Consider the following 24079-nt stretch of genomic DNA (forward strand, 5'->3'; position numbering starts at 1 on the left):
AAACATGCAAAGAGAAAAAAAAATCACAGTAATACAAGAAGGGAGGAACTGACAAAGGACAATGTGCTTTTTCTTGACCCCTCAATGCACAGCATTTGCTCTCTTGTCAGACCGAATAATGCTGGACTGTTTGCTGAAAGCAACAGCTTGAGGGCATGGAATATAAAAAACCCTATCCCAGTCCCACAGTCATGAACACCATACTAATAAAGCTGGGAATTTGGTAAGCCTGTTCTCAAGGTTGGTCTTCACTAGAGTCATTTAAAAGAACATGTTTTAGCTGCTTTTCTCAGTTGTTACTTGCAAATCCTCAACATGTGGAATGGCTGAAGGAAAAATGCTCCTTTCAAAAATGAAATGGTAAATCCCAAATAGGTATTGGAAGAACACGTCTCCTTTGTTTACAGATGGTGAAAAAGGAGACATCCAGCAGAACTGGGAAAACCTGCATGTTCAAGATAAGAACGTTGTTCTGCGTTCATGAAAAGACGGATGAAAATGCCTAAGCATTTACTGTTCTTTTTGTATTCTTACATCCATGACCAGTCTGTGCAGCGAAACAAAGCCTGGATCTAAATTTGCACTAGTAAGTTAAAAGGAGATTTAGGGATGCTTGGCAAATTTGATGCAGTGATTGTTTTTTCAAGCCTTTGCATATAAATTATTGTTAATACGTGGACCTAGACATCTTAAACTAAAAATTTTGTTTTCACATAGATTAATGGTTGTCGTTTTTTTTCTCTGGCAAATTTATACCCTGCAGCCTAATTCAGAGTGCATTATAATCTAGTTCATAACAAGAGACCGTTTTGCATTATCCATCTCAGACACTAGTGTCCTAATAAATACAAAACCCGTTAGCAAGCACAGCACATCACATGCCAGGGAAATAAAAAAAGAAAGTACTGCAATGTAATTTTCTATCTAAGCCCCTTCAATCCATTACTGAATGACAAAACTGAAATAAGTCTTTCCAATCTCCCAGTGTTAAGACACTTATGAGAGTAACCCTGGAATTGCACATGTTCCTTTGAGCGCTCAAGCGTGTCTGTAATATGTCACTATTTGTAAGCATCTCAAAAATGTAATTATTCTATCTTTGTTTGTGTGAATAAAATAATCAGTCGCTGTATTTCTGCTCCTAAAGGGGCTGTAGGAGAGACAGAAGCTGCTAACAGATTGGTGAAAATAGCTAAAAATCGAAATGCCTGGATCATTTAGGGATGATGTGGGAGATGAAATGAAAAGAGAGGAATAAACAATGAAATATAATGCTGCTAGTGCTGATAATGAAGTTGGAGAAAGGTGGAGGAGATGGCCTTTAGTGTATTAAAATAAATGCCTCAATGGAGTTTTTCAATTCATTAATTGTCTTACTACAAGTCAGCTAAATTAATACAGTTGTATGTATCTTTTGGGGGTTTAAATTATACCTGAAAGCAAAAGGCCCACTCTGTGTGTAGAAGGAATTTCACTTACTAAAATTAGTAAAAAATAAAATGAACTGTACATAACATTAAATAAGTACCTGTAAGTATTTTAATGAAACATTTGGAAAAGTGACAGAGATGACAGCCCCTGAAATCAACGTAGAAGTAGAGCTGAAGCATACATTTAAATGTCCAACCTGAATGCTGCTAAAGGTTTATTTTTTTCACTGTGTTCACTGCTCTGTGTTCACTTAAGCTTTCTCTCCCCAATTCTTTCCTGAGATAAGTTCACTCAGCACAAACTCTTTTAACCACACTTCATAATGCATATGTATTAAATAACCATGAGACACTGCAATAGATTTTGACAGAAGTTGTAAATTTGCTCAGATCAGTGAAATTGCTTAGGGTTGTAGACGGCAGCGCTTACCAACTGCAGTCGCTTCTCCATGAAGCCAGCCCTGAATTACAGTTAAAGAAGCATTTTATTCATAGGCCCAGAGGGGTTACCACAGGGTCCACGGTTTGTCCTTTCTCTAATCTACTGCGCCCCGACAACAAGCCTTCCTACTTCGTCCTGATCACTAAATAAATTGCGACAACAATAACTCTCTGAAGTCAAAATGAAGCTGAGTTCAAGCCTTGCCATAATCAAAGGTGGGTAGAGTGCCCCAAAATTTTACTTAAAGGTATAGTGGAGGATGTTCTTTTTCCGGGTGGATCATCAAAATAAGTGGTCCTCCTAAATGACAATCATTCTGGTGATATGTTTACTTAAGGCCGTCCTACGTGCTCGTAACCTGACTCCGCCAGATGGATTTGCTCCGCATATCCATCTGGAAACCTTCTTTTGAAGTAATTTTGGGAAGGGGCGAAAATACTGGTTAGCTGGTTGGCCTATGTTGGTGATAGATGGGCCAAATAAACCAATCAGATCAACGAAGCATATGACGTACTAACAGAGCGACGACGAAAACACAACCACAAGCCAGGCTACTCTTGCCGAAACCAGTCAGGAGAAGAGCAAAAACATCTTTTCCTCTGAGAAAAGCCTCCAGAGCAGTGTTTTGCTCTTCTTTCAGTGAAGAAATACAGTGTAATTCCGATAAAACTTGCTCGATAGCCACGCTAACGCTAGTTTCATCAGCTAAAGCCGCCATGTTCTTTAGACTGAACTGTCGCACTTCTCGTTGCGTCACACCTCAACCCGCTTTAAAGCCAACGCTGATTGGACTTTTGTTTGGTGAATGGCTCCAAATTTTCTTCAACAGAGAGTCTCCAGACTGATCTGCTAGTGAAACCTTGAAAACTCGCGAGATCAGGATGGTCTCACGAGGCTAACATGCTCGTCCCCATTTTCACTTACTGGTGGTGAGTCTTAACCTGACTCCGCCAAAGGATTTGCTCCGCATATCCATCTGGAAAACTTCCGTTGCAGTAATTTTGGGAAGGGGCGAAAATACTGGTTAGCTGATTGGCCTATGTTGGTGATAGATGGGCCAAATAAACCAATCAGATCAACGAAGCATATGACTTACTAACAGATCGACGACGAAAACACAACCACAAGCCAGGCTACTCTTGCCGAAACCAGTCGGGAGGAGAGCAAAAACGTATTTTCCTCTGAGAAAAGCCTCCAGAGCAGTGTTTTGCTCTTCTTTCAATGAAGAAATACTCTGTAATTCCGATAAAACTTGCTCGATAGCCACGCTAACGCTAGTTTCATCGGCTGAAGCCGCCATGTTCTTTAGACTGAACTGTCGCGCTTCTCGTTGCGTCACACCTCAACCCGCCTCAAAGCCAACGCTGATTGGACGTTCGTTTGGTGAACGGCTCCAAATTTTCTTCAACAGAGAGTCTCCAGACTGATTAGCAAGTGAAATCTTGAAAGCTCGCGAGATCAGGATGGTCTCACGAGGCTAGGTGAGTCTGACATACAGTAGTGGAAAAATTGCAAATCTTCTTTGGAAAATAAGCTTGTATGAGCGATGCAAACAGACATTTAAACAGAGCGTGCATGAGGAGAAATGGGCTCATGCATGCTCTTGCACAAGTTTAATAGGCGTTCCCGCTCTGGAGCAGGTGCAAGTGGAGAGGGCGGGTCTTTTCAAAAATTCACTAAAATCTCCACTGTACCTTCAAGTGAAAGTAGCTGTACTTATTCCTATAATTACTCAAGTAAAATTAAAAGGTATCCTTCTACGAAATTACAAAGGAATCAAGTACTTAGTAATTGATCTACTTACTACACAGAATCCTAAAAGATGTAATATTTTTTGTTAAAAAAACTTACAATAAGAATAATAAAAAAATAAAAAATCAATAATTACAACATTTAGAATAGACACCTCTGATTTTCACTCTACCTCCAAAACAGCAGGCTCTGCAGATGAAAAATAACATTTATCCAATAAGCATTTGAGTACGAGTGTCTCTAAATGGTGCATATTTGTTTAGAACAAGCTTGTTTTTATTAATTGAATTTACTCACAATGAATGGAGTAGCCAAATCTTTCACTAAAGTAAAAGTAGTGAAACCTTTTTATATTTTCCCTCAAGTAAAAGTAAATAGTACGATGCTGTAAAACAACTCCTAAAAGTATTTTTGTTTTTCAAAAAACTCCTTATTAATCGTAACTGAAAGCAACTAGTTACCACCCACCTCTGGCCATAACTCGGCTACTTACTGTATATTTTGGGTGTCCGTAGTAATGTATTGATGCCTAAGTTTGCATTGCAAAAGATTTGCCAGGATTTTGAGCTCCAAGCTGAAATACATTATCCTGAATACCCTTTGAATTAAAATAAAAATAATTATTAACTCTAGCATATTGATTGTTTTTCACAATCCCTAACAGGCATAAAATCCCTCCTTTTTAAAAATCTGTTCCTTCACTGACCAGTAACAACCTTCAAAGCATTTAGTGGTAACTATTATGCATAAGCCAATTATTTGGGGATTTAAAGAATGATTGGAGCACGGTATGAGACTGCCCAGTTGTCTAGACCTGCACCCTCTGGTATGTTTTTCCATCTTCCTATTTGCTTGCTAATATGTAACTCTTTACTCCAAGCCCATATCCTGAAAAACTGAGATAAGCCCGTGCATGGTCGAGTAAATTTCAGTCAGCAAGACATTCCTGTTTTCCTCATGGGGGAGGGTTCATTTAAACCCTGAAAAGTTTTAATTTGTGGACATTTTTATATAATTGATTAAATTTTGGCTTTAGTTATTTTCTTTTGTGAGTCTGTCACAAATACAAGAAAAAAATGAAAAAGATGACAAATCAAAACATCCCACAATGCAACATTTTATTAATTGTACATTGAATATAGCAAGGCTGCAGTGAATGTTTTTTTTTTAATCATGATTTATGTAAATATGCAGTGAAGAGAGATTTCTTTTTAGATCTCTTAGGCTTTTGGGTTTCTTCTGTGTGGTGCAGCACTGCTGCCCGACTGCAAGTAGGTCCTTGTTTGGATTTCCAGCCTACACGGAAAGCTTTAAATCTAAATAAGTAATTTTTTCTTCAATTGATGAGGTAAATGAGACATTTTGCCTGTGGAACAAGACAGTTGGCATTTATTTTTTAAGTTAGAAAAAACTGTTGCATTGTCTTATTAGGCTAATTCCGTCGGTAAATTCTCTTATATATTAAAAATTCTCTTATAGTTCTAGATCTTTTTTGCAGTGTAGGTTTTGTTTTAGGACACAAACCACTTTACATAATGAGCAGATCTTTAAAAAAGGAGCAAAGTAATTTGGGTTTGCCATTCAGTAGAAAGCACTTGCAACCCTTTTTTTTTTTTCGTATGTGTGCCTTCAACAGTGTGCAGATCATATTATCATATTGTAAAGACCCAAGTCACACAAATTAATGGGTGGAGGATAAGCAAATGTAAACATTTATCATGTGCAAAGCGATTTTTTTAATTTTAAACTCAACTTTTTTGCGTCTTCTTCTGAATGTCAACTGAAATCTGACACGGAAAAATATCTGCGGTCTACAAAAAAAGGCATTGATACAATGCCAGAGGAGTGAAATAAATACTTTGAATATGTTTACATATTAGGATCATCAAAAAATGTATAAATAGTATAATTATAATATTAAAAAAAAATGTCCCCACAGGTCTAAATTAAAGCAGCGGGACAGGAGACAATCTTTATACAATAAAGCCAAATACAAGAAGTTAAAATTTTAATACTATAGCATCTTTATAAAAACTCAAATATCAAAGGAGCTTGCAAAGAGACATGGGGGGATCTGTCATCTTCAGACATGCTCAGAGTAGTCCGGCAAAAGATGATTAAACCATGTTTATCTGCATTTTAGTTGTTTCTTTCTTTAGGTTACGCACTATATACCATAATGTTAACACGAAAAGAAAACATAAAACTCAAAAAGACTAGATTTATGTTTAAATCCAAAGCCGCAAAAGTTAGCTCCCGGAAGTAGAGAGGATCCCATTTCCGGTGCAGATCGTGCAGAAATGAGGGATAAAACAGAAAGGATTTTAAGGCATTTATTTTCTCAGGAAATACATCATTAAATTTTAACACATTTTGTTTTAATACGTTTACTATTTTTGGGGAGGTAAAACATAATTTAGGTCTTTTTAACAAAATAAAATTGAGGGCGACCTGGATATATATCTGGATGTGCAAATGAGCTGATGGCGCATGTGCAGGATGGATCGTGCTTCTTCTTAAAATGCATTTTAGTGTTTGAATTTCTTAGTTTCATATATGTGTTGTAATTATTATTTGTGGGTTTGATTTTGTTATCTAGCTTTATTTATTGTTTGGTTCTGGTTTGTTATTCTTGGTTCAATTTGTCTTAGTTGATATCTTTTTTTGGGCCCATTTATTTATTTATTTTCTGAATTTTCAGTCTTTGGTTTGTCAGAACCATGGAAGAATAAATGGATGATGTTTCTTTCTACGCCTTTTTCCTTTGCCTGACTGCTTGGTCCCTGACAATTACCATAGTCATTGAACCAGCTTTTGGTGCCTTTGGCAGTGAGGGCAGGTGCCAAGTCCTGCTGGAAAATAAATTCCCGCTCCCTGCTCAGGAGGATGTTAGCTCATTCGCTTCGCCGCTCAAAGTTGCACCAGGACAATCCGCTCAAAATCCGCTCCGCGCTCACCTTAATTTGCGACAAACCTGCGACACACGGCGTTTGATTTAATGACGTGACCGATACATGTGTATTGTCTTATTTAACTGGCTGTTAAATTGTCGCAAATGTCGATATCGTTTCCCAGCTGTGGAAATAACACCTCGCTCCATTCATGCCCTTCGTTTCCTATTTAATTATTGATTTCGTTTTAATAGGCTACATTAAAAAAAGTCACTTTTTAAAGTACTTTTTAATGCATTTTATTGCATGTAATCAAAAACAGCCTCTTACCACTAAAGATCACTTTATATAAACCCACTCTGTATTGTTAAGCAGGGGCGGATTTTGGAAATTTGGGGCCCTAGGCAAAGACAGGCAGGGGGCTCTTCTGAAATAAGAAGACAAAACATAAAACAGACCCATTCTGCAGATAGAAAAATGTTAATAGAATAGACATCCATTATCTGTTCTAGGTTTTGTCCCTTTCTTCTTGTCCCTTTTTCCTCTCTATTTATCAGTGTTCTGATGGCATTTTAGCCAAAGGATTTTTATCAAAAACATAATTAATGTGCACAAAAAAGGAATAGTTGTATTAACCATACATGTAAACAGAGTTTTATGGGGCCCCCAGGAACTTGGGGCCCTAGGCAACTGCCTAGTTTTGTCTAATGGTACTGTAAATCCCCCCCTGTTGTTAAGTATAGTTAGTGTATGTTTTTATGTTATTCTATCCCACTTTGTATCACACTTAAATCAAATAAATGTTATTTTACAAATGTTATAATCCAACATTTTTAATTGATGCTGTGAGCACATCGGAGTGAACTGGAGTGGAGCGAAATCCTCGCTCTGGCCTTTGAATCGAAAACCGCTCTGCGCTCCACCATATTTCTTCTACTCTGCTCCACCACTCGATCCACGCACCGCACCGCTCAGATACTCTGATCTCATTAAAGCTTGTCAGCAGAGCGAAGCATGAGGTGCTCCATAATTTCCTGGTATATGGCACTGACTGAAAACACAGTGGGCCAACACCAGTTGATGACATAGCACTAGTCACTGGGAAAACATCAAACTGAACTACTGACTATAGGTTTTTATACTGCTGGGGCAGCAGGAGTGGGGTGATGCTGATTGCAGCTGCATGATCACACATGGCAAGCAAAAAAAATCCCGAGCCACAGACATCGAGACACCCAAACATTTATGTGTTTGTAATAAAATGGCAAAATTTCCTTTACACTGTATTAAAAGAAACACGGATTCTGAGTCCCTCCACAATGCTTCACTCATTCTCCAGACCCTGGGAAATGAAGCTTAGAGTAAGCCTAAATTCAACCTGGAAGACTCTTATCAGCTTAACCTGAACCACCTGCGATGTCCCTCTTTCAGATCCAGTCAATCAACTCGGGGGCTGCACCTTCTGCAAAGCCAATCCTCTTGACCCCCTTCACATAGCTCCTGGCCTAGCACGTAAGCGGACTTTCACCCACCTGCACCCCATCTCAGACTATTTTCAGTCCCACTCATCCTCTGGCTTATTCCACCACCAGTGTCTGTGCCCCGGAGGAACACTACTCTAATCCTTTTCTAGGTTACTCATCCACATGTATCTTGATTCATGGCATCAAAGTCTTCTGCCAGGGCCTAAGCGCCAAATAACTTATTTTTTTTTATATCTTCATCTGCTTCTGTCTCCTTGAACCCCAGTCATCTTTGGCAGATGGCCGCTCACACTGAGCCTGGTTCTGCTGGCGGTTTCTTCCTGTTAAAATTGAGTTTTCCTCTCCACTGTTGCTACATGCATGCTCAGTGCGAGGGATTGCAGAGAGCCAACGAGTCCTCGCAATCAGCAGGTTTTCCATAGAAGGAAATATATGATTGTGTTACCTGTATAGATGAATTTAAATGTTTCTAATTGAAACTTTTATCTGTGTTAGTCTCTCCAGGTTAAACTTTGTTTCTAATCTATATGCATAATTTAGTTTTAGCTGAAAACAGAACTTTGGACCATATTGCAACAGCCCAGTTCCTTTTCTACGTATCCCAGATAGGACACTGTTGAGCTTCTCTTTGTTTCAGGAGTAGCTTGACATAAGGAATCTTAAATTTTTAGTCCATATCTAGCATTCATATGTGTGCAGTGGCTGTTGATGCACCAAATCCAGCCTACTTTTAGTCCTTTTAAAACTATTCTCCCTGCTGCTGCATTTCCTTCCACACTTCTTCCTTCCACTCAACTTTCTGTTAATATGCTTAAGTACAGAACTCTGTGAAAATATTATTTTCTCTAGTTGATAAAACCAAGATTTATGCTTTTTACTAGAAATCCTGAATGATCAGTTTTTGACCTTAAGCTAAACAGCACTTGTGGTGTATTTCATTTAAACTGACAAATCCAAAAGCAAAACCAAGGTTTGAAAGTGAAAAAATTTAAGTCACGATGTAGATTAAAAGCTGTGGCATGACCTTAGAGGACAGTTCATATTTGAAAGGCATCCCACATGGCTGGCTTACTAGTTAAGACAAAAACTTGATGGCCCCTTGTTGTTAAGGTCAGAACAACCCGTTATAACATTTAGGAGGGAACTACTTTTAATAACAGCTTTATTTCCTGTTTACAATTAAAACCATCTTTTGAAAATGGTATTTTGTATATTTATTAAGTCATTTTTCTCTGAAAAAAATAAATCTTTAATGTGACACAATAGTGCATAGGGATCCAAACTCAACCTCCTCCCAAAAAAAAATATTAGTACTTGAATTACCAGTCATATGATAACAGTCCTTTAGTGGACTGCAACTGGATAGCATGTTTTCTATACCTTGTTAAAGGTTGACTTTTTTAAGGATAATGTTTGCCAACTAAATGGCTAAACTATAATGTTCTCTGACTTCTTTCCACATCTTTTAAAGTAGGGATTATCTCTAAAAAATGTAGATATAAGAGATTGGCATTATTCACTTTACAGCTTAAATGCCAATGGTGAGTTTTTATTCATGCAGATGAAGCTGCAGCTACACTACTACTTTTCACAACTTCTAAACACAGGTGGTGCTTGGGGAGTGAAGTGCATATCAGCATATTCATGTCATCACTTCAGGCGACAGGAAGCAACTTGACACCTTCTTCTCACCAACAGCAGCACCAACAAAGCCCTTTTATCTCTCATCTCCTCAGTTTGCTCCTACTTCCCTTTTCTCCACAAGCCAATATCTTATATCCTGTCTATTACAGCGCACTTACAGAAAGCATGAAGTGGACAGCAGGATTTTGAACTGCAGACAAAATCCTCCAAATGAGGTTCACTTTTTAAAGATAATTTGATACTGCAGGGACACTTCTGTGTTTGAAAATTATCATTGCCTGCAGAGTTTGCATCAGTTTGTTTAATACCTATAATTTATGCCGCATTATACCTTTTGGGCATACTGACTTAAAAAAAAACACTGATATTATTTTGTGTTGCTGTAATCAAAAGAGAAAATTACATGATATCAAAGACAAAGGAGTTTTGATGAACTGCAGTTGTAGCCAAGAATTTTGGATGGATGATTTTAGCTCTCTGATTAAAGATTCAGACAGCTGGCCCCACTATGGATTCTTTCATTGTGCTACTGTGAGTGTGCATAAAAAGTGCACATAAAAGAGGTGTGTCGTGCATGGGGTTCAAACAACTAAATCAGGCATCATCTGAGTAGAGTTGGGACATTACAGACCAGCTGTCAGGGGCTTAACATTCACTTTTTCTGAGAGGAGAAACTTCAAACCACTGCTGGGATTTAGGGGGCAAAAAAAACATCCATTATCCAGAGTAATTTAGCAGAATTAACAAAAACTTTGGAACCATGAAAAAAAGAGATGTCACTGCAGTCGCTGCAGGATTAATGACACCAGCTTTGTCAAAAATGTCTCTTTAACTTCTTTAATGCTTTAAGATCTCTCTGTGTGTCAGGCTGGTCTTTTAATTTAACTTGTATTAAAATGTATAAAATACTTAATTTTTAATAGAATAAGTTTCCTTTGTGAATGTGACTAATTACATTTTATTTTGCACATGCATTCGTCAGGTTTTCCAGTTCAGAGGAGGGAAAGGATTCATGAAAGACATGCCAAAATCTTAAGCCACACAGCTTTTAACTCCTACAACAAACTCAGTTCTGCTAGAGTGATATCCTAAGGCAGTGATGACGACACATATTACCCTCCTTAGGACAAGCCTGGGCCTGGGTTTTCTATACTTCAGGGAATTTGTCTCTGCTTTGTTAACCTTGACTCTACGCTTAGCTGATAGCAGATTAAGGAAGGGCTTTTTTTATGTTTTTAAAGGTAAAAATAGGGTAAAACAAAAGAAAACAAAATATTTAGGACAATATCAATGATAAAAATATTTATTTGGTGAAATCTATCTTTATCGTTGGTTAATACATTCATAGAAGTGCTTTCCTGGGTCAGCTGAATGAAAGTAGTCTTTATTATACAATAAAGTCAAAATATTTTTTGAAAATATGTTCAGTTACAGAATAACACATTCAGCCACGGTGTGGTAGCTAAAGGATTACTGCCCATCACTTAAAAAATATTTCTCTCTTTTAAAACTACCACTGAAAACCTTCAGAAATAAAAAAAAATGTTTTTTTTTATTTTTTGTAAGTCTCAGTATCCAAGTCTAAATAGCAAAAAGAAAATGTATCACATATTATCATGGTTGGTATGATAAACCTTTTTTAGCGGAAAAAATTAACTGCTACATGTCTTAAAACTAAACATTTTTGCTTTACAATTTTGTGAGAATCGCAGTGACACATTCTGTGATAAAACAACAGTTTACTTTAGACCTTTTTTAAGCATGATCCATGCTTATATCACACAAAATTTTAATTTTTTTAATAGTTATATGAGATTAGATCCATTCAACTGCCATAAATAAATAAGCTATGCATTCAAAACAGTCATTTTCTGCTATTCAGATGTTATATTTTAAAAAAAATAAACTTTTAAATTAACTGCAGTATGGTTCAATGGTGCAGGCTGGTGGGAAAATTACAAAGATAGCATGGGAGCCAAAAACGGACCCGAATTGCACAACAAATTAAAAAGATTAGCCTAAATCCTTGATCTAATTGGTTCATTTCATCTCCAACATCAAGCAGCCATTTCCCATCAAAACTTTGGCAATCACATGTCATGTTTCTAATCATAAATTCTCAGAAATGAACAAAAAAAACAAGCATATGTGGGAAAAACCAAACATCATTTTATACCCTCAAATCTCCTTAAAAGCGTTATGTATATGATTCATACCATGCAGGTCCCAAGGACAGAGGAATGTTATACCCCCCAAGAAAAGTATAGGGCAGAGAGTTTCATTAATAACAGTACAGAAGCACACAGGAAAAAAAACAAAAAACCTGCAGAGTCATCACCTAAGCTGTGATGGGAATAATATAGTATAGTAACCTCGCAATTGCATGTGCATGTCTTACTTTGTAGCACGCTATGGGGAGTAAGATAATCCCTCCAAAACTGGAGGTAAACAGGATGAGAGACAAGAGAGATGGAGTATGTGCTCCGTGTCACAGGCGATTACACGCTGATAACATGGAAGACGGTGACAACCGACACATGAGATATTCCTGGAGGTAGGAGATGGTGCAGAGGGTTTATTAACTAAAAGCCCTCACAGTTACTTTTACTTTACAGAACGCATCAAAGAAAGGAAAAAAAATCCTCATTGTTAAAGGATTTCTATGAAAGTAATGTTTCTATTTTCAATCATATTCTCAATAATTTCACAACAAATAACCAATCAAAATGATTGACTTTTGCACACTGCTACACTGGATGTTTTAAGTCAAAGTGACTTAAAAAAGAAAAGCTTTCTCTGCCCTTCAGACATTTTTTCTATGAAGTGAGCTCTTAATGATCTATTTCAATCACCAGGTACCCCAGGAAAGGAAAGAAGAAGAAAAAAAAAGCCTGGAATGAAAAACAAAGACCACAGCAGTTGTGTCTGTCATTAGGAACATCTGTAATGCTGAGTGACTGGCTGGAAGCAGACAGGGATTCTGCTCAATAAACAGCTACCTGGGAATGCCAGGGCTTGTGTATGCTCAGGTAAGCTCACCTGAATGCACCTGAATCCCCAGGAGACAAGGGGAGTGCTGGAGTCCACCAAAACACAGCAATTAACTGATTTAGGATGCCGAGAGCAGGCCCATTCCTTCCAAAGACACATAAACACAAACATCCAGATACCATTTTGGTCCCACACACTTTTGAGGTAATTATGGAGATTTTTACCCTAAGCCTTTGTTTGCACCTTTGCCTTACAGGTGTTATGTTTCTCCAAAATAGTAAACAGAAATTTGGTCATTTATTTGCTTTATCCTTTCTTTGAGACAAATAAATAAATATAATACAGCTAAAAGACATGATTTTAACTTTGAAAAAAGAGTGGTGGATACTATATCTATATGAAATAGTATTTATCTTGAGCTTCAGGACTCTAACAAAAGACTCTGATTTAACTCCCTGTAAAGAAAGAGGTTTAATCACACTTTGTAACTTAATGGAGTGAACAAAAACAGCTTTTGTTTTATGTGGCCAATTAAAAAACAATCATGTAATGTTTTAAGTTGGTCTCTGAACACAACATATAAGTTTTAAAAAGTTTGTAAAGTCAGAGGTTAACTGCTGAAGAGATGAAGACCAGCTCCTGGCAGTTCAATTACAAGAGAAAAGTCAGAAGTTAAAGGCAAGTCAGCGTCAAGAGATATTTTAATATCACCTTCATAAAGTGAAGTGACATTGCAGGCTTCAGTCCAATGAATCTAGATATCAAAGAGTAGAACAAATGGCCTGTCATTATCTATTTAGTCACTGCTTTATTTCTAACTATTTGTTTTGTTTTTATCCTAATGTTGCAGACAAGCAAAAATAGAGAACAGATATGCATTCTGCTGTAATTATTTGCATAGAACTATACAATCTTTCATTTCTAGAGCGTAATGTTTCTGAACAAATATTCAAGTTCATTTTTTTTTCACAGAGATCATAAACATTATACCCCAACCCTTTAGCCTGCATGTGTTTTGGGAGGAAGGCTATTAATGATATTTTATACAGAAAGGTTGATTGCAGCAGGATCCATAGTGTTCACCGTTTTTATAATATATCAGCTCACTACTGGCATATCAATTAAGCTGTCTGCTCAGCCCTAAATCTTGCTTATCGCAGTGAGTCCCTCCTCAGACTTAATGTGGATGTACTCTATGTTGAAGATACACTGATTAACCAAACTGCAGTCTAGATGCATTTGAGGACTCCTACATCAAATCGACCTTTCACTGAACCTAGAACCTCAAGCAGGATACTAAAGAGAAATACTTAGTTGAAAATCCATATTTAGAATGATAGACCGGCCCAAATAACATCACTAACTAAAATACCACATGGTGGCTTACATTTTTCAAATTTAAGGCCGCATCATTGGCCTTTTGCACCGAGGAGTCTTGACAAATAAACGCAAGATTTCCCCATATAAGAATATTTAGAAAAAAATACTTTCAGAAAATGAACCTAATCCTGTCATGCTCTCAGAAAAACATCTAGCAAAAAATGTAGAATGATTCAAAATAGGTAAGAAAATAATTTGTTTCCAAGTTTTAAAATAAAGTCCAGTGGAAGGTTTTTTTTTTTACTTTTTTGGAATGACTATGACCTGCATGACTGAGAATCTTCACCAGCATGTAGATAAATGCTATATATAGTTATATTATTGTGTACTCAACACTTATATACTCCAGGTTTCAGAGCAATAAAAATATTTAATTGCTGAATTCGTAGCTGTATTTAACACTGATGTGTGTTTTAATAATATGGAACAAAGATTTGAACTTTTAATTCCATTTTTTGTAATTCTTTTGGTTCTGGATCCCATTCGGACTGGTTCATTCTCAGAAAATAGGTTATCACCTCTGATCAAACTAAAACAAAAAAGCTGATAATCTCCTGAATAACTGCTGTGATTTTTTTGTGCTTTGTAACCAGTTTTCCTTTGATTAAACGCTAAGTGAGGTTTATAAATTACATTAGTTTTCATGGGTACAATGCATAATTTGTACAACCTCATGTTGCAAACAGCAGCATTTTATCAAAAAAGCTACAACTTTGAAATTAAAATAGATAGAAAGAAGTGGTTAAATTAACAGCAACCACCAAAGCTGAGATCTAAATCTTAATGACTGCTAAAAACATTTTAAAAACACCAACCTCATTACATAAAGGCATCTCTACAGGTTTTTTTTATTTTTTATTACTTCTACTATTTGTTGTTGTGTATTTAATCCTAACAGTATGAACCTATAGGTTGTTTTCCTCCTGAGTTTAGGGCTAAATCATTTTAGTAGCTAGTATACTAGATAATTTTTAATCTGGTGATACATAAAAGACCAGTTGTCAGTGATGGTGTGACATGTGCCAAAAAGGTAACACTGATTTTATAGACACTGGCAATCAGAAAGAAACATTTACTCAATATGCCCTTCATACAGTAAGCATATGAAGTTTATATCTGCCTTGGATTTATGAAAAGCAGCTGCATCATGAAAAGTGAATATTTACTAAAATAAAATTTTACAAAGTTGCTTTGGCTAAATCAGGATGCATTTAGGAGAAGGATGTCTCTGGTTGTTTAACATGACATGGCACAGCTGTGAGCTAGTGTACGCCATTCAGCTTCTCCCCAACACGGCTGTTCAAAGAGCTGCAAACTCTGTCTGGGGAATCAGGGCTGCCACCAGCGGAACTCGAATCTCATTGGAAAAATGTTCACTGACTGCCTCACCAGCTGCACCGCAGTACATAACAAGTCCTGGAGGATGGGCAGGCCGACTATTTAGAGATTTTCAAAAGGCAATAAAAAGCTAAACAACAATTCCAATTGTTCAGCTCTTATTGTTTTTTAGTACAATGCATTCTGAAGCATCTGACAGTGTTTATATAGCTGTCATGAAAATGCATCAAGTGTAAATTCTATGTGAAAGATCATTCAGAACTGAGAAAGTGAACCTAATCATCAGCTCTGGGAAACAAAATACTGGTGTGGGACCCATGGGTATCATGGGACTAGTGGGTATGTCATTAAGAGAGTGACAAAGAGAGAGACAACCAGCAGAGATCCCTGACAAATAATACAGGTGTGGTAATAACGCGTCGGACAGATGGAGCCCCACCAACAAAGAAGTTTCTCCTTAACTGAAAACAAAGCCACTCAGGTAAAGAGCTGTAATTTACAGCCAGCTTTTGCTTTTCACTCATCCCTCAGCAGCGCTATATCCACCTGTTGCCACTGGCTTAAACTGAAGCAACAGATTTATCCTCGAAAAAATGCAAAACGAGGGTATGAGTACGGAGGCCAGAGAGGTACTTGTGGGAAAAGAGGGCCCCCATTAGAGCGGCTCTTTGTGCTCACTCATCACAGCTGAAGGGTAGTGAAAAGGACACACTGTAAGGCACGCTGCGTCTGCTGATCGGCAACACCGACATCACTGCCCCAAACCTTTCACTGAGACTGTGCCAGATTACGAATCTTCATTACAGGGAAGGTCTTTGCTAATTGCTTTGCTAATTAGTCATTTGCTAAATGAATAATTACTGGTTGAAAAATAACCAGTAATTATGGGTTGAAGCCACAAGGCATAACTACTTCTGGAGTAATTTGTAGACAAGCTAACAAAGATGCTAGGATAAAACAGTTAAATGCAAGGCAGCGACAAATCATGACAGTGTTAAAACACATATCACAACATAAATAGTATACAATTCCCTCTACATTATGTGTGTCAAAATAAAGCTCTGGAACTCCTTGCTGTCTTTTCCTAAACTCTGGCTTAGACACATTTTGATATGAATCCTAGGCTTTCCTTCATGTGGAAAAGCCTATAAAGGTTCAGCTTAAATAAGTGAAAAAAAAATGCTTTAAATTCTCCTTAATGTGTCAAGCTTTACAAACAGAGATTATGTTTGGATTAAAGCAGTTTTACCTTTGTCCTCGATGGAGAAATGGAAAATGTCACTTGTTGCGTTGTCCCCATCCTTTAGAATGTAGCATATGTTCATATCATTGATTTCCGCTGAAAAAGAGAGCATTTATTTCAGCAGAGGCTGAATCACACCAACAGGAATCTGCTAGTTGGGTTTATTGATCACAAGGAAAAAAATAGGCTAAAAATTTTCTTTTTCTTTACACCAAAGTGCTTCTCAAAAAACAGAAATCTTTAAACATTTCTTCATGATGTGATAAAATATGCATGTTTGGAGTGTGGGAATATTTTGACTTTGCTCAAACCAGCCTGATAAATAATTACTGCATATTTTACATAAAAATCCAAAATGGCATTTAATAATTTGCCGTTACTCTGATTTGTGTTGTGATTACATAATGTTAATTTATTCATAATCATTGATTTGGCAGTTTGTTAAAGCTTTACTTTTAATGTCTAAAGTTGTTAAAGTCAACATACTCTAGCTTTCAGTTAAATTTTACATGACTGATTTACAGAATTGTTATTAGTGGTGGGCAGTTTGTATAAACAAACAATTTACACATATTAAATCTGCTAAAATATCAATTACCTGGGGACATACTTAGCACAGTAGCTCGGTAAATTGAAGCAAAAAAAACAGACACTGACAAAATAAATGTGCGGCTACACCTACATTCACCATTAACTAAGAATTCCCTCCTGCCTGTTTGAAATATAACTTCTGCAAACCTTCAGTTTTTTTACAAAACCAGTGATTTCCTTTGAGCCAGTCTTTCTTCAACATGTCTGCAGTTCATATTATTTACCACCTTGTCTATATTTCCCTTGGTTTTTCTTTGAAAGTAATTCACATCTAAAGTACAAATCTCCACCAGCTCTTTCCAAAAGTGAACCCACTAGGCAGTGTCTGAAAAAAATACATTCCTCAAGAGATCTAGTAAGCCTTGGGCTGGAGAAAATGGGTGAAACATTAATAAAAGAAATTGTTTGGGAAAGTTTCTTTTATGAGTCAAACGGGGAGCACATTTGGCAAAGGAGGTAAATATACAGAGATTAGCATAAAAAAACTTTGAGAATAAAAATGGGATTCAGAGAGGAAATCTGCAGAATATTACATATGTTGCAGGACTAAAACAACAAGTGTCTTACCTTGTGTAAAGGTGGTGACGGTTGCATTCCCTCTGCCAAGGTTGATCAGGTAACCATGCTCTGGGGCCACAGTAATCCTAAAAGTCACAGAATCCTGAATGCTGTCCCTGTCCTCTGCCTTAAGGGACTTACTGGTAATCACAAACCCCAAATGATTTCTCTCCATCACCCGCAATGTCTGTGCACCCTTGTTAACAACAATGTGTGGCACCCCATTATCCACAGCAAGAACAGTAATCCTCATCACTTGAGGTTTTCGGGTCTCAAATACTGTGTCGGGGAAGACAAAGAAGTCTGTGTGGGTGCCGTCAGTGACAATGAAGGAGAAACTGTCCTCTGTGCTCTCTGTGCCATCATGCTGGTAGCTGATCATGTTCTCATTTAGGTCTTGCTTTGTGAAAGAAGTGACAGGCCGACTGTTGTTAAACAGCAGGCGACCGTGAACTGGGATTTGAGTTACTGTGAATTTCAACAGGCGGTCCACAGTGTCTCTGTCTTCAACCGTAAGTTCAAAAGGTGTGATAAGTTTATTCTCCCCCTCCGTCACCACCAGGCCGTGAACCGTAACCACGGGCTTCTTATTGTCCACGTCTGTGATGGAGATGCGAAAAGTGCGGAACACGGGATTGTAGCCATCGGTCACTTCGAATTCAAAGCTGTCCATTTTCATCTCGTCATCAGCGGTGTGAATGTAATAGATTTTGTTACCGGCCAGCTGGAGCTGTGTAAACGACGAGATTGGCATCCCAGGTGTGTCTGTGCATTCCAGATGTCCTCTAACAGGAGCACGGGTGATTGTAAAAATTAAATGCTCATCTGGACTGTTCAGGTCACTTGTACTGAGAAGGTCAGTTGTCAAGGTAACTCGGCCTCCCTCTTTAAGGGATACTCCTTTGCTAATCACATCAGGGAAAACTATGTCAATGCCACCAATCGTGACGTAGAAATATCTGTCAATCAAAGGGTTTATTCCATCGGTCACATCGAATTTGATGAGGTCACGGATTCCCTCTTGCCCATTGTGGATGTACAAAATCAATCCCTGATCTACTTCTTGCTGTGTAAAATTCATCCCAACTGAGATATTTTGCAATTCACCAGATGGCATTGCTCTTTGCAAATAGCCCTGGCCAGGACCAAACTTGATGATATAAGTCAGTGTACTATCCTCGGAGTCCAAATCAGTAGCTTTTAAAATGTTGTTGTTAATTACTTTAATGTCACCAATCTCAATTTCTAGGCCGTCATTGATAGCCATCCGAGGGGTTTCATCATCCACAGGGATCACCATAACAATTACTGTTTTCTCCACACTGAATTTTCCATCTGTGAGGAAAATTTCAAAGCTGTCCTCTGTTGTCTCTGAGTCATCATGCTCATAGACAATACTAGAGCCATCAATGATCTGATCCAAGGTAAAGTTAGACACAGGGAGAGTGCCGGTTGTGAGCTGATTGAGAATAAAACCATGCCTGGGGGGTTTGATGATAGAGAATGTGAGCTGATCGGCTGGGATATCTGCATCAGCGCCGTTCAGGATGGGAGTGTCAATAACTATGTTCATCCCCTCCATAACCACAAACTCTCTCATGTAAATCTCAGGCTTTTCATCATTAGAGGGGATTATGGAGATGGGAAAAAAGTGCCTTTCAGAGAAATTGATGCCATCAGAGCATCTGAAGGTAAACCTGTCCTCCACTGGCTCGACTCCTCTGTGAATGCTTTGAACATAGTAAATGTGATTCTGTCTAATGTCTTTAATGGTGAAGGCGCTAATAGCTGTCCCAGACCTGGATTTCTCAGAGCCTGGGGCCGGAGAGATGTTTTCCACATACCCTGAAGTTGGCTGCACAATAATTGTACAAAGGAGGTCATCATTAGGGGTGTCATCATCAGCGGCGCTTATATGAAGAATCTGAATTACATTTTTTTCGCCCTCAGTAACAGTAAACTGTGGCCCTACAAAGACCTCTGGAGCCTGGCTGTCCACAGGAAGAATAGTTACATGAACTCTGACACCAGTAATTTTATTTCCTCCTATAGTCCACTCATCAGACATGTCTGTAAGCGTGAGATTAAAAAAGTCCTCTCGTGTGTTCAAGCCAATCTCTCCGCTCGTATGAGCATACACCACAAAGCCGTTAATAATATCAGCTTGAGTGAAAGTGCTCGATGGAACCCCTTTCACCAGGATTTCACCAAGTGATGGCTTGTCTTCAGCAATGAAGGTCAAACGAAGGTCATCTGTGTCCTCATCTCTTCCCTGAATCACATTACTTGTGATTTCTGTAGCTTCGTTTTCTAGTACATCTATATAGGAGCCTATTGTCCCAGCTGGTAGGTTGATTGTTGGAATTTCATCATCAATTGGCTTAACTGTAATCTTTATAGTAATTGGAACAGTATGAACCCCATCGCTGACATCTATTTTTATAAAATCTACAGTTGATTCATCGCCATTATTAATATAAGAGATCATTCCTTTTTCGATATGCTCTAGGTTGAATGTATCTCCCATTGTCATTTCAGTGAATATAAACTGCACCTGGCCATGAAGAGGAGGCTGTGCAATAGTGAAGATTATTTTGCTGCTGTCTGTATCTGTGTCTGTTGTGTCCAGCTCTCCTCTGGTGAGGATATGTCTGCCACGTTCCAGTACACTAAAACCAGAATTTGTTATTTCAGGTGGTTTGTTGTCCACAGGTTTTAAGAATATTGTAAAAACTCCCTCGACACTATTTCTAGAGACATCCTCCACTGTGTATTTGAACTGCAAAACATGAGTGGTAATTCCAAGTTCAAGATCGGGCGGTTTATAAGCTATTTTGTGATGGTTAATCTGTGCCTGTGTGAAAGTTGTGACTTCAGTGTTTGGGTTTTCAGTCAATACCAGGGCTCCCAGTACAACAGGACTGTTCTCGTCTGTGTCTGTAGGTGGTTGGATGATGGTGTATTTGAGATCCCGATCCTCTGAGTCAAGGTCCGTGTAACGGAGGAATTTCTTCCGAAAGTACGTGAGCTGATACTCGTGTACAGTCATTTGTAAGGTAGTGCTGGGGTAAAGTTCAGGTGGGAGGTCATCAACAGGAATAATTTTGATTATAAATGTGCTCCTACCAGACTGATTAGGGGGATCATTGTCATCTTGCACTGTAAAAACAAACTGATCCATGACTGTGCTGGTGCTGTGGGGGCCTGTGTGCTTATAGAACAATTTTCCATCGATAATATCCTGCTGCAGCCACTCAGTCACTACTTTCTCATACATTTCATCCTCTGTATTAAACTTCCAAGTAGATGGGTCCTTTGGTGCCTCAGACTGACGCAGCAACACCTGCCCCACTGTTGAATAGGGAGGCTCCAGCACAAATTTTATTGTAGAATCTTCAGAGTCGATATCAGCAGCACTAAGCATAGATGGAAAGATTTGAATGACTTGATTTTTTAACAAAATCAAACCAGTGTTGGCATTGATAATAGGTGCCTCGTCGTCTGTGGGCACAACAGTGATGGGAAACAAAAACTCCACTTCATTTGTGCCGTCTGTCATCCTGAAGATAATATTGTCACTATATGTATCACTACCATCATGCTGATAAATGATTGCTCCAGCATCAAGGTCAGCTGGGGTGAAGAATTTCCTCCTGGATCCCACAACAGTCAACTCTCCATGCCTCAAACCATCAATGACGCGAATTCTGACTTTGTCTAAATTATCCTCATCGCTGATTTCCAGATTCTGTGAACTAGACAACGGCCTGGATTGGCCTTCATACAATAACTGACCGGTGTTCCTGGTAACCACAGGGGCCAGCGTGTTCATCGGCTTGACAACGATCATGAAGGCAAACGTGTCTGAAACAGCCCCTTCGGTGTCCACGACTTCAAACTCAATCTGGAAAATCCTCTCAGTGTCTGAATCCACAGCAGGAGGTTTATAAGCTATTTTTAATTCTTTGAGGTCTCCCTGGTAAAATGACGTTATTGGTAAATTCCTGTCATCCGTGCTGACTATGTAGCCCTCCTCAAAGGAGAGAGAGGAAGTGATGTTGAAAATTAATTCATCAGGATTAGACTCCACATCCTCAGCAGCCAGCATGTCAGTGGTTATTGCTGTCATCACAAACTGGTCCACTTCCATCATCATCATGGCAACAAAGCTGGGCTTAGGAGGCGTGTTGTCCTCTCCCTCTTTTATTCTCACCAAAATCTGGAAAAAATCCTGCTTCAGCACATTGCCTTCTTTATCATATAATTCCACAAGCATGGGAATATAATCCCTGTTTGGTGACTTTGAGGCAAAAGTATGCTGATAACGGATGTTCATCCTAATGAATTCATCACAATCTACCAATGTTCCCAGGCTTTCCTCATCCACAAGTTTCCCATATCTGGGAATCACGTTGCCACTTGTGAGTGAAGTTATTTTACACGTCTGTGCGCTTCTATCAAAGGTGAACTCCAAAATCCCTGGATCGATGGGATTACTGGTGCCCAGCAGTTTGTCAACAGTCAGTGGCATGTTTTTGGTCACCACTTCCAGCTGTGTGAAGATCACCTCCACCTCCATCATGAATGGGATTATTATTGTATCCGTCTGGGTGTCATACCTGAGCTGTAACCTCACCCTGTCACTCGGGGGACTCCGGGAGCCAAAGTGCGAATACTTCACATCATTGGGGCCAAATTCACACGGGAACTTTTTCGGAGACAAGTGTCCAGGTTTTTGAGACAGCGGGTCGTTGTCCAAAACTGTGATGCTGCATCTGTCGCCGGGCTGAACTTGAACCACCAGATCGTTAATGGGATCAATGAAGACGGATCTCCCGAAAGGCGCGCGGACCCCGTTATTGGCTACCAGTATGGTGTCCTCCGAGAGCTCAGGCCTCAGGGCGTACGATAATCCATAGCTGTCAGAAACGCTCGCGGCTGCATCACCTGTCAGAATCAGTGCGAGCAGAAGCAAAGCAGCGCCAGTCCAGAGCAGATGAGAGGGAATAATCCAAGCCATTTGGAGAGCGGAGCTGCAGCTTTAAACTTCGTGCATGCACTCTTGAACAATTAAAGTTATAGGTGAATAAAAGCGGAGTTGGACAAAAATCACGCACCTGAGCTGAGGGCGAACCTGCAGCATTCTCTCCCAGCAGCTGTGCGCTGTTAGGGGAAACTTCATACTCCTGCTTTAGCGGAGTAAAGGGAAAGCCGCGCCTCCCTCTGAGCCCATTGGTTATTATCTACTCTGGAATGCGTCTTCTCAGGTCTTAAATGGAGCAGTGTTGTGCCATTCAGAGCAGAAAGCATAATGAGAAGGTAGACCTTTGAGTTTCACTGAGCAAAATATTAAATGGGATCAAAAATGCACAGAAAGGAATTCTGTGAGTTTTTTTTATCTACACATTTTCACAGATAAGAAATAAAAAAGGGCATTTAACCTTACCATGTTTGCCACATTCTGAACAATAAAAAAGCAACCATACGCAGGTCTGCTTAGAAATACAAATGAATCCCACTCAGAACGAAGTGGACCTCTGTCTCCCCCTACTGGTTTCTTTTTTCACATTGCAAATGTTTTGCAAATGTTTTCACACACCTGGTTTGTTCTCATTATGTTTCCTTTCCTGGCATCAGTGGCATCTGTTTTGGATTTCATTTAATAGACCAACACAGGATAGAATGTCAAAAGCAGAGCATATAGGGCAAAAAAAAAAATTACTACAGACAGTTACTATATATTACATTTTTTAATGTATTTATTACTGTTTTCAAGGCTGCAATAAAAAAAAAATTTCTAGAGCTGTTTTAAAAAAAAATTCTTTTTGTATACACTCGTGTATACAAAATTACAAAATAAATCTGTATAAGTCTACGTCTAACTTTTTAGTGACCACTGATTCTAAGAGGGAATCTCTTGGTCTGATTGCTGGGACTTTTTTTTAATAAAGCTTCCACATTATGATTTGAATTGTGATATTTTGAAAGCATAGACACTGTTTTAAAATGCATGCTGCAGATATCTACCCCAATTTTGATATAACCTATTTGATGCGTTTGTTTGGGTTCAGGAAACTGTTTACTAATAATCCTAAAAATCCTTATTTGACTCGACAGAAGATGCATTTTTTTATAATATTAAATCAAAGGCAGTTGCACTAGATTTTATTATGGCTATCACAGTAAAAGAAGGTAAAACACAAGTATATGTAGGATTTTTTTAATTATAGTTTGCAAAAGAAAGAAAACTCTGCAGTTTGTTGTTGAAAATAAGTCTTTGCCTACCTACTGGATTTTCATAAGTATTCGGTCCAGTTTTTGAAAAAAAAATTGAA

At 38.5% G+C, this 24079-nt stretch overlaps 1 protein-coding gene across 2 annotated transcripts in view; it reads right to left on the minus strand.

Annotated features, from left to right (window-relative positions):
- frem2b (FRAS1 related extracellular matrix 2b) overlaps window positions 1–22937 on the minus strand; it is an 81042-nt gene extending 58105 nt beyond the window's left edge. For both annotated transcript variants that reach the window (XM_038294352.1, XM_038294351.1), the window contains exons 1-2: window positions 17754–22937; window positions 16602–16691 (exon numbers count right to left, since the gene is read on the minus strand). In XM_038294352.1, coding sequence (XP_038150280.1) covers window positions 16602–16691; window positions 17754–22764 — 5101 coding nt within the window. In that variant the 5' untranslated portion in view covers window positions 22765–22937. The remainder of the gene's footprint in view (window positions 1–16601; window positions 16692–17753) is intronic.
- Between the last annotated feature and the right edge of the window lie 1142 nt (window positions 22938–24079).

Source organism: Cyprinodon tularosa, unplaced genomic scaffold, assembly GCF_016077235.1.
Source record: "Cyprinodon tularosa strain WSP-4 unplaced genomic scaffold, ASM1607723v1 ctg34, whole genome shotgun sequence".
NCBI lineage: Eukaryota > Metazoa > Chordata > Actinopteri > Cyprinodontiformes > Cyprinodontidae > Cyprinodon > Cyprinodon tularosa.